At 40.0% G+C, this 14,772-nt stretch overlaps 6 protein-coding genes and 1 non-coding gene across 7 annotated transcripts; 4 read left to right on the plus strand and 3 right to left on the minus strand.

The window, feature by feature from the left end:
* Positions 1–908: 908 nt before the first annotated feature.
* On the plus strand, positions 909–3,437 carry EFT2 (elongation factor 2; the record flags this gene model as incomplete). The annotated part of the gene is made up of 1 exon (NM_001180693.1): positions 909–3,437. One exon carries the CDS (start codon positions 909–911, stop codon positions 3,435–3,437), a length of 2,529 nt encoding a protein of 842 aa, NP_010673.1.
* A 325-nt stretch (positions 3,438–3,762) lies between these two features.
* On the plus strand, positions 3,763–5,661 carry MUS81 (Mus81p; the record flags this gene model as incomplete). The annotated part of the gene is made up of 1 exon (NM_001180694.3): positions 3,763–5,661. The coding sequence occupies one exon, from the start codon at positions 3,763–3,765 to the stop codon at positions 5,659–5,661; it is 1,899 nt and encodes a 632-aa protein (NP_010674.3).
* A 171-nt stretch (positions 5,662–5,832) lies between these two features.
* Positions 5,833–7,500, minus strand: CIN10 (Cin10p; the record flags this gene model as incomplete). The annotated part of the gene is made up of 1 exon (NM_001180695.3): positions 5,833–7,500. The coding sequence occupies one exon, from the start codon at positions 7,498–7,500 to the stop codon at positions 5,833–5,835; it is 1,668 nt and encodes a 555-aa protein (NP_010675.3).
* Positions 7,501–7,864: 364 nt separating this feature from the next.
* On the plus strand, positions 7,865–9,313 carry RVS167 (amphiphysin; the record flags this gene model as incomplete). The annotated part of the gene is made up of 1 exon (NM_001180696.1): positions 7,865–9,313. One exon carries the CDS (start codon positions 7,865–7,867, stop codon positions 9,311–9,313), a length of 1,449 nt encoding a protein of 482 aa, NP_010676.1.
* A 902-nt stretch (positions 9,314–10,215) lies between these two features.
* Positions 10,216–12,180, plus strand: SAC7 (GTPase-activating protein SAC7; the record flags this gene model as incomplete). Its single annotated transcript, NM_001180697.1, has 1 exon — positions 10,216–12,180. The coding sequence occupies one exon, from the start codon at positions 10,216–10,218 to the stop codon at positions 12,178–12,180; it is 1,965 nt and encodes a 654-aa protein (NP_010677.1).
* Positions 12,181–12,615: 435 nt separating this feature from the next.
* UBA2 (E1 ubiquitin-activating protein UBA2) lies at positions 12,616–14,526 on the minus strand (the record flags this gene model as incomplete). The annotated part of the gene is made up of 1 exon (NM_001180698.3): positions 12,616–14,526. The coding sequence occupies one exon, from the start codon at positions 14,524–14,526 to the stop codon at positions 12,616–12,618; it is 1,911 nt and encodes a 636-aa protein (NP_010678.3).
* A 160-nt stretch (positions 14,527–14,686) lies between these two features.
* SUF3 lies at positions 14,687–14,758 on the minus strand. The gene has a single exon. It is a non-coding gene; the product is annotated as a tRNA-Gly (tRNA).
* Between the last annotated feature and the right edge of the window lie 14 nt (positions 14,759–14,772).

Here is a 14,772-nt window from a genome sequence, read left to right on the forward strand (position 1 = left end):
TTGTAGTGCAGGTTCTGCCGTGTGCCAAGTTGGAGCAGCGCCTGCTGAGACTCTTCCGTATGGTTCTTGCTCTTCTCAGGACCAGCGGCGGCAGTTCCGGTTTTTTTCGGCGTCTTTTGTCTGGCACACAATGGGCGATGGAGAGGGAAAACCGGAGGATATGCCAGCTGCGGTGAGATTATGGTTGGAGTTATGTTTGTAGCCGGCGGTGCGGCAATAGGAGAGGGGAGGGGAAGGGGAGGGGAAAAGGTAATGGCTGACGAAGTATAGAGATGGCAATCACAAGCCAAATATTGGAGATTACATGCAAGAATGCTACTGTTATACAAAAGGGTGAAAATTGAGACCCAAATTCCTTCCTTTTTTTTCTTTTTTTTTTACCAGAAGAATTACGTACAAAAGTACCTACTATTTCAAAGCAAGAAATGAGATGCCTATTGTGGTTATATACAGAATAGATGATAAATGGGTTTTCCGTGCAAAACGATATGGAGAATTCAAAATGGGTGCGAAATACCTGGAACGTAAGCGTTCTGAGAAATACACAGACGCATTAACCTGACAAAAACACAACTAGTTTGGGAAAGGGATTTGGTCTTTCCTCTCGGGTCTCTCGTGTGGTTCCTTTCTTTCTCAGATCTCCCTGCACACTGGGCTGTTGTCCTCCAGGTTATGGTTTGTTCTCTTCAGGTATTACAATGCAGTAGGCTTTTGGAGTGAGCAAAACGAAGAGAGAAAAAAATTTTTTCTTAAAAGTTTTTTTTCATTTTGTGAGCTTATTCTTCTTTTCTATATATTCTTGATATCTTAGATTATACATATTATTCTCTTACATTTCACGATTGCCCTTTTGGTGTTTAGCATTCAGACTCAAAGACCACAAACACAAACTATAACATAATTGCAAGATGGTTGCTTTCACTGTTGACCAAATGCGTTCTTTAATGGACAAAGTTACCAATGTGCGTAACATGTCCGTTATTGCTCACGTCGATCATGGTAAGTCCACTTTGACCGATTCCTTGGTCCAAAGAGCCGGTATTATTTCCGCTGCTAAGGCTGGTGAAGCTCGTTTCACCGATACCAGAAAGGATGAACAAGAAAGAGGTATCACTATCAAGTCTACCGCTATTTCTCTATACTCTGAAATGTCTGACGAAGATGTCAAGGAAATCAAGCAAAAGACCGACGGTAACTCCTTCTTGATCAACTTGATCGACTCTCCAGGTCACGTTGACTTCTCCTCTGAAGTTACTGCCGCTTTACGTGTCACTGACGGTGCTTTGGTTGTCGTCGACACCATTGAAGGTGTCTGTGTCCAAACCGAAACTGTTTTGAGACAAGCTTTGGGTGAGAGAATCAAGCCTGTTGTTGTTATCAACAAGGTCGACAGAGCTTTGTTGGAATTGCAAGTTTCTAAGGAAGATTTATACCAAACCTTTGCCAGAACTGTTGAATCCGTTAACGTCATCGTTTCCACCTACGCCGATGAAGTTTTGGGTGATGTCCAAGTTTACCCAGCCAGAGGTACCGTTGCCTTCGGTTCCGGTTTGCACGGTTGGGCTTTCACTATCCGTCAATTCGCCACCAGATATGCTAAGAAATTCGGTGTCGACAAGGCCAAGATGATGGACAGATTATGGGGTGACTCTTTCTTCAACCCAAAGACCAAGAAGTGGACCAACAAGGACACTGATGCTGAAGGTAAGCCATTGGAAAGAGCTTTCAACATGTTCATCTTGGACCCAATCTTCAGATTATTCACTGCTATCATGAACTTCAAGAAAGATGAAATTCCAGTTTTGCTAGAAAAGTTGGAAATTGTCTTGAAGGGTGACGAAAAGGACTTGGAAGGTAAGGCCTTGTTGAAGGTTGTTATGAGAAAGTTCTTGCCAGCTGCCGATGCCTTATTGGAAATGATTGTCTTGCACTTGCCATCTCCAGTCACTGCTCAAGCCTACAGAGCTGAACAATTATACGAAGGTCCAGCTGACGATGCCAACTGTATTGCTATCAAGAACTGTGATCCAAAGGCTGATTTGATGTTGTACGTCTCCAAGATGGTGCCAACCTCTGATAAGGGTAGATTCTACGCCTTCGGTAGAGTTTTTGCCGGTACTGTTAAGTCCGGTCAAAAGGTCAGAATCCAAGGTCCAAACTACGTTCCAGGTAAGAAGGACGATTTGTTCATCAAGGCCATTCAAAGAGTTGTTTTGATGATGGGTAGATTTGTCGAACCAATCGATGACTGTCCAGCCGGTAACATTATCGGTTTAGTCGGTATCGATCAATTCTTGTTGAAGACTGGTACTTTGACCACCAGTGAAACTGCTCACAACATGAAGGTCATGAAATTCTCTGTCTCTCCAGTTGTGCAAGTCGCTGTCGAAGTCAAGAACGCTAACGACTTACCAAAATTGGTCGAAGGTTTGAAGAGATTGTCCAAGTCTGATCCATGTGTCTTGACCTATATGTCTGAATCCGGTGAACATATCGTTGCTGGTACCGGTGAATTGCATTTGGAAATTTGTTTGCAAGATTTGGAACACGACCACGCTGGTGTTCCATTGAAGATCTCCCCACCAGTTGTCGCTTACAGAGAAACTGTTGAAAGTGAATCTTCTCAAACTGCTTTGTCCAAGTCTCCAAACAAGCATAACAGAATCTACTTGAAGGCTGAACCAATTGACGAAGAAGTCTCTTTGGCTATTGAAAACGGTATCATCAACCCAAGAGATGATTTCAAGGCCAGAGCTAGAATCATGGCTGACGACTACGGTTGGGATGTCACCGATGCCAGAAAGATCTGGTGTTTCGGTCCAGACGGTAACGGTCCAAACTTGGTTATTGACCAAACTAAGGCTGTCCAATACTTGCACGAAATCAAGGATTCCGTTGTTGCTGCTTTCCAATGGGCTACCAAGGAAGGTCCAATTTTCGGTGAAGAAATGAGATCTGTCAGAGTTAACATTTTGGATGTTACTTTACATGCCGATGCTATCCACAGAGGTGGTGGTCAAATCATCCCAACCATGAGAAGAGCTACTTACGCTGGTTTCTTGTTGGCTGATCCAAAGATCCAAGAACCAGTTTTCTTGGTCGAAATTCAATGTCCAGAACAAGCCGTCGGTGGTATCTACTCCGTCTTAAACAAGAAGAGAGGTCAAGTCGTTTCTGAAGAACAAAGACCAGGTACTCCATTGTTTACCGTCAAGGCCTACTTGCCAGTTAACGAATCTTTCGGTTTCACTGGTGAATTGAGACAAGCTACTGGTGGTCAAGCTTTCCCACAAATGGTTTTCGACCATTGGTCCACTTTAGGTTCTGACCCATTGGACCCAACCTCTAAGGCTGGTGAAATTGTTCTTGCTGCTCGTAAGAGACACGGTATGAAGGAAGAAGTTCCAGGCTGGCAAGAATATTACGACAAATTGTAAGAATGGTTAAACAATTTTTAATTATTTAACTTTTTCAGTTTTTGTCGTAATGTATTGGGCACCTTTTATGTCCTTTTGACTTTTTTGTAGTTTATTCTCACGTATACTTACCATCTATAGTGTTATTTCATATTTAATCATATTTCCATATTAGATATCTGCCTTCCCCTGTATAATAGTTACTATGATTTATCTTGCTTTGCCTATTCGCGTCATCAACTTCTTTTCTTACCGATCGCGGTAATGCCCTTTAAGAGTGGCATCAACATTGGCGTAAACAAAGTTTCAAAGGATTGATACGAACACACATTCCTAGCATGAAAGCATGGAACTCTCATCAAACTTAAAAGACCTATATATTGAATGGTTACAAGAATTAGTTGACGGATTAACCCCTAAACAAGAACAACTCAAAATAGCCTATGAAAAAGCAAAAAGGAATTTACAAAATGCTGAAGGTTCATTTTATTATCCTACAGATCTAAAGAAAGTTAAGGGAATTGGCAATACAATAATAAAGAGATTAGATACGAAATTACGGAACTATTGCAAAATTCACCACATATCTCCCGTTGAGGCTCCTTCCTTAACTCAGACAAGTAGCACCAGACCACCAAAGAGGACTACTACAGCTTTGCGTAGCATAGTAAACTCATGCGAAAATGATAAGAATGAAGCTCCCGAAGAGAAGGGAACTAAAAAGAGAAAAACTAGGAAGTATATACCCAAAAAAAGATCTGGAGGCTACGCTATCCTTCTTTCCTTACTCGAGCTTAATGCCATTCCTCGAGGCGTTAGTAAAGAGCAAATCATCGAGGTTGCAGGAAAATACAGTGACCATTGTATGACTCCAAATTTCTCCACAAAAGAATTCTACGGTGCTTGGTCGTCTATTGCTGCACTTAAAAAACATTCGTTGGTTCTTGAGGAAGGTAGACCAAAACGGTATTCGCTAACAGAGGAAGGTGTAGAACTAACAAAGAGCTTAAAGACGGCAGACGGAATCTCTTTTCCAAAAGAAAATGAAGAACCTAACGAGTATTCCGTAACCAGGAATGAAAGTAGTGAATTCACAGCAAATCTGACTGACCTCCGTGGTGAATATGGTAAGGAAGAAGAGCCCTGCGATATAAATAACACTTCATTCATGCTGGATATAACTTTTCAAGATTTGAGCACGCCGCAAAGGCTGCAGAACAATGTATTTAAAAATGATAGACTGAATAGCCAAACTAATATATCTTCTCATAAATTGGAAGAGGTCTCTGATGATCAAACAGTACCTGATTCCGCATTAAAGGCTAAAAGCACAATAAAGAGGAGAAGGTACAACGGAGTAAGTTACGAATTGTGGTGTAGTGGTGATTTCGAAGTTTTCCCAATTATTGATCACAGAGAAATAAAGTCACAATCTGATCGTGAGTTTTTTTCAAGGGCATTTGAAAGAAAAGGTATGAAGTCAGAGATAAGGCAACTCGCTTTGGGTGATATTATATGGGTTGCCAAGAATAAAAATACCGGGTTGCAGTGTGTGCTCAACACCATAGTTGAAAGAAAAAGGCTAGACGATTTAGCTTTAAGTATAAGGGATAACAGGTTTATGGAGCAAAAAAATAGGTTAGAGAAATCTGGCTGTGAACACAAATACTATCTCATTGAGGAGACTATGAGTGGCAACATTGGAAATATGAATGAGGCCCTAAAGACCGCGCTTTGGGTCATTTTAGTGTATTACAAATTCTCCATGATAAGAACTTGCAATTCGGATGAAACTGTGGAAAAGATACATGCGTTGCATACTGTAATTTCTCATCACTATTCTCAAAAAGATCTCATAGTTATATTTCCAAGTGACCTTAAAAGCAAGGACGATTATAAAAAGGTGCTTCTACAGTTTCGTCGAGAATTCGAACGAAAAGGCGGTATTGAATGCTGTCATAATCTTGAATGCTTTCAAGAACTAATGGGAAAAGGCGATCTAAAGACGGTTGGTGAGCTAACTATACATGTTTTAATGCTTGTTAAAGGTATATCTTTAGAAAAAGCAGTAGCCATCCAAGAAATATTTCCTACCCTGAATAAAATACTAATGGCATATAAAACGTGCTCCTCGGAAGAAGAGGCTAAATTGTTGATGTTTAATGTACTGGGAGATGCACCTGGTGCGAAGAAAATTACTAAATCTCTTTCAGAAAAGATATATGATGCTTTTGGTAAACTTTAGCAATTTGAAATATAGTCATCCCTGCAAGGTTTTATAAAGAAAAAAGTGATGATATTCTTTTAACTAATATATACATATATAAGAAAAGAAGCCTTAATTTCTCACGGACAAATATACCAGAAGCATATCTGAAAGCCGCCCCAATGCATTATGATGCCACTTGACAACTCATCAATGGTAGGTACGAAAGACATAATGAACATCAATTCCATTATCAAAAACCCTTCCAACCTCTTCCAGTGACAAACCTTTGACTTCTGGATACCAAAAATATACGAAAAACCAGGCACAAACTGTGAAAAAAGCAAAAATGAGCATTGTATTTTCATCACCAATGGTGTTAATAGTGCTCAGATATGTCATTGAAACAAATGCATTGGTCAACCAATTTGTGCAGGCTATACATGATGCCCCAAATGATCTCCTGTTCAAGGGGAGAAATTCCACACAGGTCCATGGAACGCTGCCCATCGCAGAAGCATATGCTGCAACATAAATTACAACAGAAATTAAAAGTAAATTGACTTGGTCATGACCGAAACCTACACTGCAAAGAAGTAACCCAACAGTCATAATCAAAATTGTTCTCAAAAGAATGGCTCTTCTTCCCAAAGAGTCCATGGTGTACATGGCGAAAAAAGTGAATATGAAGTTCGTTGAGGCAATCAAAATTGGAGGCAGTAGAGGGTTTTTTATATTAAATTTGGAAAATATTATTGCCGCATAGTACATAAAAGCATTAAAGCCAGTGATTTGCTGGAAAAACATTAACATGCAACCTACTATTAACGCTCTTATTGTGCGTGGCTCCATTCTGTGTCTTTTCTTTTTGTTAGATGCCAGGGCACCGTTTGGAGCTGGGCCTCGCAACGCCGATAGATATGCTGATGAGGAGGACATTGTGTTGCTAGTTCTTTCTGTGTTCGAGGAAAGTCTTTTAATGTTAGGTGGGCTAAGAGTTCCTGAGGTTGAACTATCCATGTATCGAATAACCGATTGGGACTGTACTAGTAAAGGTTCACTTGCATCTTCGTATAGTCGTAACTTATCGAGTTCAATTATCAGCTGCTTAATTTTACTATTCACATGATATGTAGATGCAGTAGGATATAGCATTCTTAGAGAATCCCTGGTATATAGAATGTCTCCCTTGGAAATGGACCATCGTGGCGATTCAGGGATAAAATCCAGTATTGAAAGGAACAGAATAGCTGGAATAGCAGAAAGTGCGAACAAATATCTCCATGAATTATCAATCTCTTTCATAAGGGACGCAATCACATAGGAAACCAATTGACCTCCAGTGATGGCAATAATGTTCAATGTCAACATAAAACCCCTGATTCTGGAAGGTGAAATTTCACTCAGAAATAGAGGGACGCACTGGGCAGACACTCCAACAGCGATCCCAACCAGCAATCTCCCACAAATCAAAAACGTCAATGTTCTTGCTATAGCCATTCCAATTGCAGCTAGGATAAAAATTGAACAGCAGATTGCGAGAGTAATTCTTCTTCCATACCTATCTGCTAAAGGAAATGCCAGAATAGAGCCAAAAAATGATCCGACGCTTGTACTGGAAGTTATCAGCTCCTTCTGAACATCCGTTAAAACTACCAAAGATAGATCTTCGGGCTTTAAAGAAAGCAGAACACCTGATATAACACCAGTATCATAGCCGAATAAAAGCCCACCAATGGTAGCACCAACGAAGATTAACGACGTTTTGAACGTTAAAGCATATGGGAGTTGCTCGATGTCATTGGCAGTATTGGATGTTACCTGGGAGATAATGGAATACAGATCAGAATAAACGTCTTCACTTTCATCTGTAGACATACCTCTATCAAGTTTTGACTTTCCTGTCGCTTGCCTGTACGCTTTTGTTTTCTACTGAGAAAAGATACTTTTTGACCATGGACTATAAGTGCACGCTACAGTTGCACATATAAGGTTGTATATAGTTCAAGAAGTTCCTTTCGTATGGAAATTTTGTTATGTATACCTTCCAGTTGCTATGGTAGTCTACCTGACTAAATTATCAATCCGACCGATGTTCGGATGTTGCGATAATATTGGTACCGGAAAAAAAAAAGGAGAGGGCTTTGTAGTGTCGATGTTTAACAACCTGTTTTAAGGAATAAAGTAAAGTGAGGCTCACCTGGTCATTTAACACCAAGAATCAAGGAGCCAATAAGTGCACATGAGTTTTAAAGGGTTTACCAAGGCTGTTAGTAGGGCTCCTCAGTCCTTCCGTCAAAAGTTCAAGATGGGTGAGCAGACAGAGGATCCTGTTTACGAGGATGCAGAACGTCGTTTTCAAGAATTGGAGCAGGAGACAAAAAAATTAAGTGAGGAATCGAAGAGATACTCGACTGCGGTGAATGGAATGCTGACACACCAAATTGGATTTGCCAAATCCATGGAGGAAATTTTCAAACCTATCAGTGGTAAAATGAGTGACCCTAACGCTACCATACCAGAGGACAACCCACAAGGTATTGAAGCAAGTGAACAGTATAGGGCAATTGTCGCAGAATTACAGGAAACATTGAAACCGGATCTGGCTTTGGTGGAAGAAAAAATTGTTACGCCATGCCAGGAACTGTTGAAGATTATTACTTATATTCGTAAAATGGCCACCAAGAGAAATCACAAAAAATTAGATTTAGATAGACATCTAAACACTTATAACAAGCATGAAAAGAAGAAGGAACCAACCGCCAAAGACGAAGAAAGATTGTATAAAGCACAAGCTCAAGTGGAAGTGGCTCAACAAGAATATGATTACTATAACGACTTGCTAAAGACTCAATTACCAATACTGTTCAGTTTGGAAGCTGAATTTGTGAAACCATTATTTGTCTCATTTTATTTCATGCAATTGAACATTTTTTACACTTTGTATAATAGACTTCAAGACATGAAGATTCCATATTTTGATTTGAACAGTGACATTGTAGAGTCGTACATTGCCAAGAAAGGCAATGTGGAAGAACAAACGGACGCCTTGACTATTACACACTTTAAACTCGGTTACTCTAAGGCAAAATTGGAGATGACCAGAAGGAAGTATGGTGTAGCAACCGCCGAAGGCTCACCCGTCAGTGGCGCATCAAGCGGTGTCGGATATGGTGCTGGGTATGATCCAGCAACTGCCACTTCTCCAACCCCTACAGGATACGGTTATGGTGCCGCAGCACCAAGTTACGCCGCTCAACCTGCTGCCCAGTATGGTACTGCTGCCGCCGTTGGTACTGCTGCTGCTGTTGGTACTGCTGCTGGTGCTGCTGCTGGCGCTGTTCCGGGTACTTATCCACAGTATGCTGCTGCGCAATCTCCACCGCTCACTGGGCTAGGCTTCCAACAATCACCACAGCAGCAACAGGGACCACCACCGGCCTACTCTAATCCTCTAACATCACCTGTTGCGGGCACACCAGCCGCGGCCGTAGCGGCAGCTCCTGGCGTTGAAACTGTTACCGCATTGTATGACTACCAAGCTCAAGCTGCTGGTGATTTGTCTTTCCCTGCCGGCGCAGTTATAGAAATTGTCCAGCGTACTCCGGACGTGAACGAATGGTGGACAGGAAGATACAATGGCCAGCAAGGTGTGTTTCCTGGGAACTACGTGCAACTCAACAAGAACTAGAGGAGGCCCCTGCATCCCTCTGTATTCATTACCTTCTATTGTGAGATGTTACCATTACCTTTTTCTTTTATTGTAATGTTTCTTAATTTAAATACTATATAGGGTAATTCATCCTTCCACCAACAAAGTATCGTTTGAGTCTATCTATTACGGGCATGCGGCGAGCATATTACCCTACTGACAATATCCCAAAAGGGAAGGAGCGCGTTCCCAATAGGGCTGCCACCTTCCCAATATGGTACAAAGCCTACCATATGGGGAAATCAGTTTTCTCGCTCACCTCGCCTAGTCTTCCTAAAACGACGTTCCTCAGTCTCCTTTCTCTTTTATAAAACACCATCTCTGTCTTGTCGATGACACAGCCCAGTTGGGAAACCGGTGCTGACAAACAGGAAAAAAGCAAGACTAGTGGCCTGGCGCGGAAGAAACTGAGCTACATTGCACAACATCTTCAAGCAGGGTGTACGCATTCATTACTTTAATACTAAATTTAGAAGAAATCATCCTTTTTACTCGCGAAACTGTTAGGCTTGATCGGACGATCTCAGAAGAGGAAAAACAAATTGATAAAGTCTTCGTTAGGTTTCCTAGAATAGCAGGCCCGTTACAAAAAATTTTTTTACCCATTCCACTGGTTTTATTCACTAGTGACTTGAAAACTCCACATATTTTTGATCTCTTAAGCTTTCACGCATCACAAAGTTATCAGAACAAATTTTCTCCAGAAAGTTATATTGCAGTGTTCAAAAAGCCGTTCTCATTTCACAGCAATTTTTTTCTAAAGTAGAGGGGCAGAGAAATTAGCCTTCACAAGTTTGCTTTCGAGCTTCCAATTTGATTCCTGCTTTGGTCTTACTTTCATCCTCTCAATACCACTAAGATAAACTAAAAATATCTTTATAATGCCAAATAATACTCTTAAACAAGGCTCCAAAATTGAAAATGTTTCTCCCTCTAAAGGTCATGTCCCAAGTTTTTGGAAGCAGTTCATAAACAACCCTAAGAGTATGTCATCCGAAAATATTACAGTCCCTAGATCACCAACTTCTCTTTCAAGGAATGCTCAACCAACTACTTTAAAACGGCCTCCATTATCTTCAAGACCATATTCATATAATACCCCAACCAAAGATAGGAAATCCTTTTCCAAATCCGCGAAACAGAACAATAACAATAACAACGCTAATTCCGGAACATCGCCTCACGCAGAGTTCAAAAATTACAGAGATATGTTTTTATCTAATAGAAATGGTTTCACAGGTAGGGTTTTCGGTGTTACTTTAGCAGAATCGTTGAGCGTCGCCAGTGCAGAGGTCATTGTTCAAAGTGAGTTGGTGAGTTTTGGTCGGATACCCATCGTGGTAGCCAAGTGCGGCGCATACTTAAAAGCAAATGGATTGGAGACCTCGGGTATATTTCGTATAGCGGGCAATGGTAAAAGAGTAAAAGCCCTTCAATACATATTCTCGTCGCCACCTGATTATGGTACCAAATTCAACGATTGGGAAACATATACAGTGCACGATGTTGCATCGCTCCTGAGGAGATACCTTAATAATTTGGCCGAACCACTAATACCTTTATCCCTATATGAACAATTCAGAAACCCGCTACGATCTAGACCAAGAATCCTAAGGCATATGTTGACCCACGAAGTTTCTCATCCGAATGCGAATAAAACAAATAATGTAACAGTAAAATCAAGTAGACAGAACTATAATGATGATGGTGCTAATGATGGTGACATCGAAAAGGAGGACGCTAAAGATGATGAAGAAAAAAGACGAAGAAAAATACGTCATAAGAGAAGGCTGACCCGCGATATAAGGGCAGCTATCAAGGAATATGAAGAGCTCTTTGTTACCTTATCAAATGACACGAAACAGCTAACTATATACCTACTCGATTTACTGAGTCTTTTTGCAAGGCAATCACAGTTTAACCTAATGTCTGGTAGAAACTTGGCGGCCATCTTCCAACCTTCAATATTATCGCATCCTCAACATGATATGGACCCCAAAGAATACGAGTTATCCCGACTAGTAGTGGAATTTTTGATTGAATACTCGTACAAGCTATTACCCCATCTTTTGAAGTTGGCTAAAAGGGAACAACAGGAACGGTTGTCAACCGAAAATAAGAAAAATAATGGAGATAAACAGAAAACTGATCCTATAGAAATACCAAAGATCACCTCATCGGATTCGCCACCAATAGTTTCTTCCAATAAAAACCCACCGGCGATTGACAATAACAATAAACTAGACCATACGACGTTATCGCCAATATCTACTTCGATACCGGAGAACTCATCAGACCTACAGACTTCAAAAATGTTAAAGCCTCCGAAGCAAAGAAGACCACACTCAAAATCGTTTGGTTCTACTCCGGTTCCTCCGGATGTTATTGCTAGTAATAAAAGAAGAACGAGTTTATTCCCGTGGTTACATAAACCGGGAATTTTGAGTGACACAGGAGACAATGGCGACTTAACTGCTACTGAAGCTGAAGGTGATGATTATGAAGAAGAAAATGTTGATCCATACGGTCAGTCTCCATCTAGCGTACACTCAGGTTCTTTGCCCAAACAGCATTATCTGCCAATTCCTCGAATGAACAGATCGTTGAGTGGAAACAGTACCAATTCGTCCTTTAACACTAGACCTATTTCAATGATCCTGACCAGTGGTAATGATAATTCCGCTGATCAATTAGAATTACTAAGTAACACTCATAGCAATAATGAGCGCAGTAATGCTTTACCATTAACCGAAGATGATGGGGATGAAAGAAATTCAAGATCACGCAAGAGGGAATCATGGTTTCAAAGACTAACAAGCCGTTCAGGCTCTGCTAACAGGGCTTGATAACACCATTTTTCTTTCCTTTTAATTTCCTCATTTTTTTTTTTTTCGTTATTTCCCTTAAAAACCTGTTGGCGGTTTTCTTTCTTTTTCTTTGCCTTCTGTATAAATAACAAATAAACATCATTCCCCTTTCAAGATTTATAACCATAAAGGGAACATATATAACATAAATCATGAAGAGGACAAATTACGGACAATTATTCTGTAGCGATGCTAATCAGTATAAAATAAAAGAATAAAAATTCTTAAGTTGTTAATATGCCAGAGAAATGTTACAGCTTGTAACTCTTCAATAATGAATTTCTATGTTATATGACTGGCTGTTTCATATAAGCTATAACAGGGATCATGATCATTAAGCATTTTCTCTGCAACATTTATGTCGTACACTGCGAACCACGATTAAATAAATATATAGATACCTTTTCTTATTTATTAGTCTAATTCAACAATATCAGAATTAGTCGGTTCATTAACTAACTTTGTCCTTTTGTTACTGGGCGCCTCAGAAATCTCAGTATCAACTGGCCTCTTCTTTGAACCATTGATCGGTTCAGCATCGATGGTGATCTCACCTTCATCGTCGTCTAATATCACGATACCATCTTTCCCATGACTGTTCGTAGTTGCGACTACATCTGCACCCTTTTCATTTTTTTCTTCTTCTTCATTTTTTGAAGGACTATTGTTGGCCTTTATTAATGGGACTTCAACGTCCGGTAAGCTGCAAGTATTACATGGGAGTTCATCATCAACATCAAGAAATAATTCTATGGCTTTGCGGATCATTGTATCACCTTCTTCGTCGGAGAATAATATTATAGAACCATTTCCAAGATTAATCTCCGATAAAGTACGATCGTTCAAATCCTCGAAATCGTAATCAAATAGTAACCTTTGATTACTTGCGTCCAGGAGCGAAATATCCTGTGGATATGAGTACTTCTCGCGTATTAAAACTACAAAATCACTTAGTTTCATTTTGTTCAAACAATCGCTGGATAACTTAATAACACCTCTACAAACTTTAGAGCAAACTGGGCAATTTTTATTTGGAGGGGCTAGTTTCGGATTTGATAAATAACGATTTTGGGATAGATTGCTTGCCTTTGCTGTGAAAGCCATATTCAAATCAGTATACTTAGTAGTTGGGGCATATTTCAAAAGATTTAAAACGCGCAGTGAAATCAATGACGATGCACCGGCAACGATAGCATTCGTTGTTGCAATAGCCGGGATAATGTTACCAGCAATTTGCTTGATGTCAAATACGGACTTCATTGGAATATTGAATATGTGTGACCTTATGTTCGCAGCAGTTGCGACGAATTCCAAAGTATCAGCATCATCTTTATCAAATTCAATATGATTTTGCTCTTTGGGATAGCGATCCATTAATTTTTGTGTAATATTAATGAAATTACTAATTTGCTCCTGTATTGTGCCAACAGAATTAGAGGCAGACTGAGCTGTTTTAGTAGGAGTATTTATTTGAGAGTCTGATAATGGTACTGGCTTTGTTCTCGTTTTCCATAAATTTTCAATGGCTAGCAGTTTATTTATATCCTGAATGAATAATTTATTAAGAATCTCTGGAATACGGGATGCATCTCTTGATATGATAATTTTTTGCAATTCATACAATTCATTAGTTTCTTGTTTAATGCGCTTAATTTCTTCAGCATCATCTGTACCCCAATCCTGGTTGTTATCATCTTCATTTCCAGAGGTCTCTGACGCAAATAGCTGGTTAAATAGAAAGTTTTTCGCCCAAACAATGCAATGAATTGGCTGAGAAGGAGTGGACCTGATAGTACACACAGGAAAAGTCTTTGGTGTTTCCTTCTTTGTACATTCAAAACACTCAGTTTTCCCGGGGATAATAGGCTGCATGTATCCATCAAATCCAGCTGTTCCAGATTCTATTAAGGGCAGTGATAGAAACTGTGATATTTTATTGACATACCGTCTTGCGGCCAAGTTATCAAGAGCATTGAAGATAATGTCAAATTGCTCAAACCAATGCAGTGGGAAGGTAGAAATGTCCATAACATTTCCTTGGTAAGGCACTAACTTAGAGTTATTGAAATGCTGTACTGCTTTTACGGCTGTGGTAGACTTCGGTTGTTTAATATCTTTTTGTCTAAAAAGAAATTGCCTGTTTAAGTTCGAAAGGTCAATGGTGTCCAAATCGACAATATGTATTTCACCAAATTCCATCAAGATTATATCCTTTAACAATTCAGACCCTATGCCCCCAGCACCGACCAGAAGACATCTTGAGGACCGTAATTTCTTGTAACTATCTTCACCGATGATTGTTACCAAACTTGTTTCCCTTGGCATTTTCTTTTCTTGTTTGGCGTAGCGCTCCTGATCTTGTGTGTCTGTTGAAGTACGCAATTAGTGGATTGCTCATCCAAATATCTTGATTTAGCGTAAACATACTTCGCCTTTGAAAAACTTTAACTTGAAAATAGAGTATAAAAAAAAATTGCACAAAAAATGCGGAAGCCGGGAATCGAACCCGGGCCCCATGCTTGGGAAGCATGAATTCTAACCACTGAACCACTTTCGCTAAGAAGATCTAGC

This window comes from Saccharomyces cerevisiae, chromosome IV (genome assembly GCF_000146045.2).
Source record: "Saccharomyces cerevisiae S288C chromosome IV, complete sequence".
Lineage (NCBI taxonomy): Eukaryota > Fungi > Ascomycota > Saccharomycetes > Saccharomycetales > Saccharomycetaceae > Saccharomyces > Saccharomyces cerevisiae.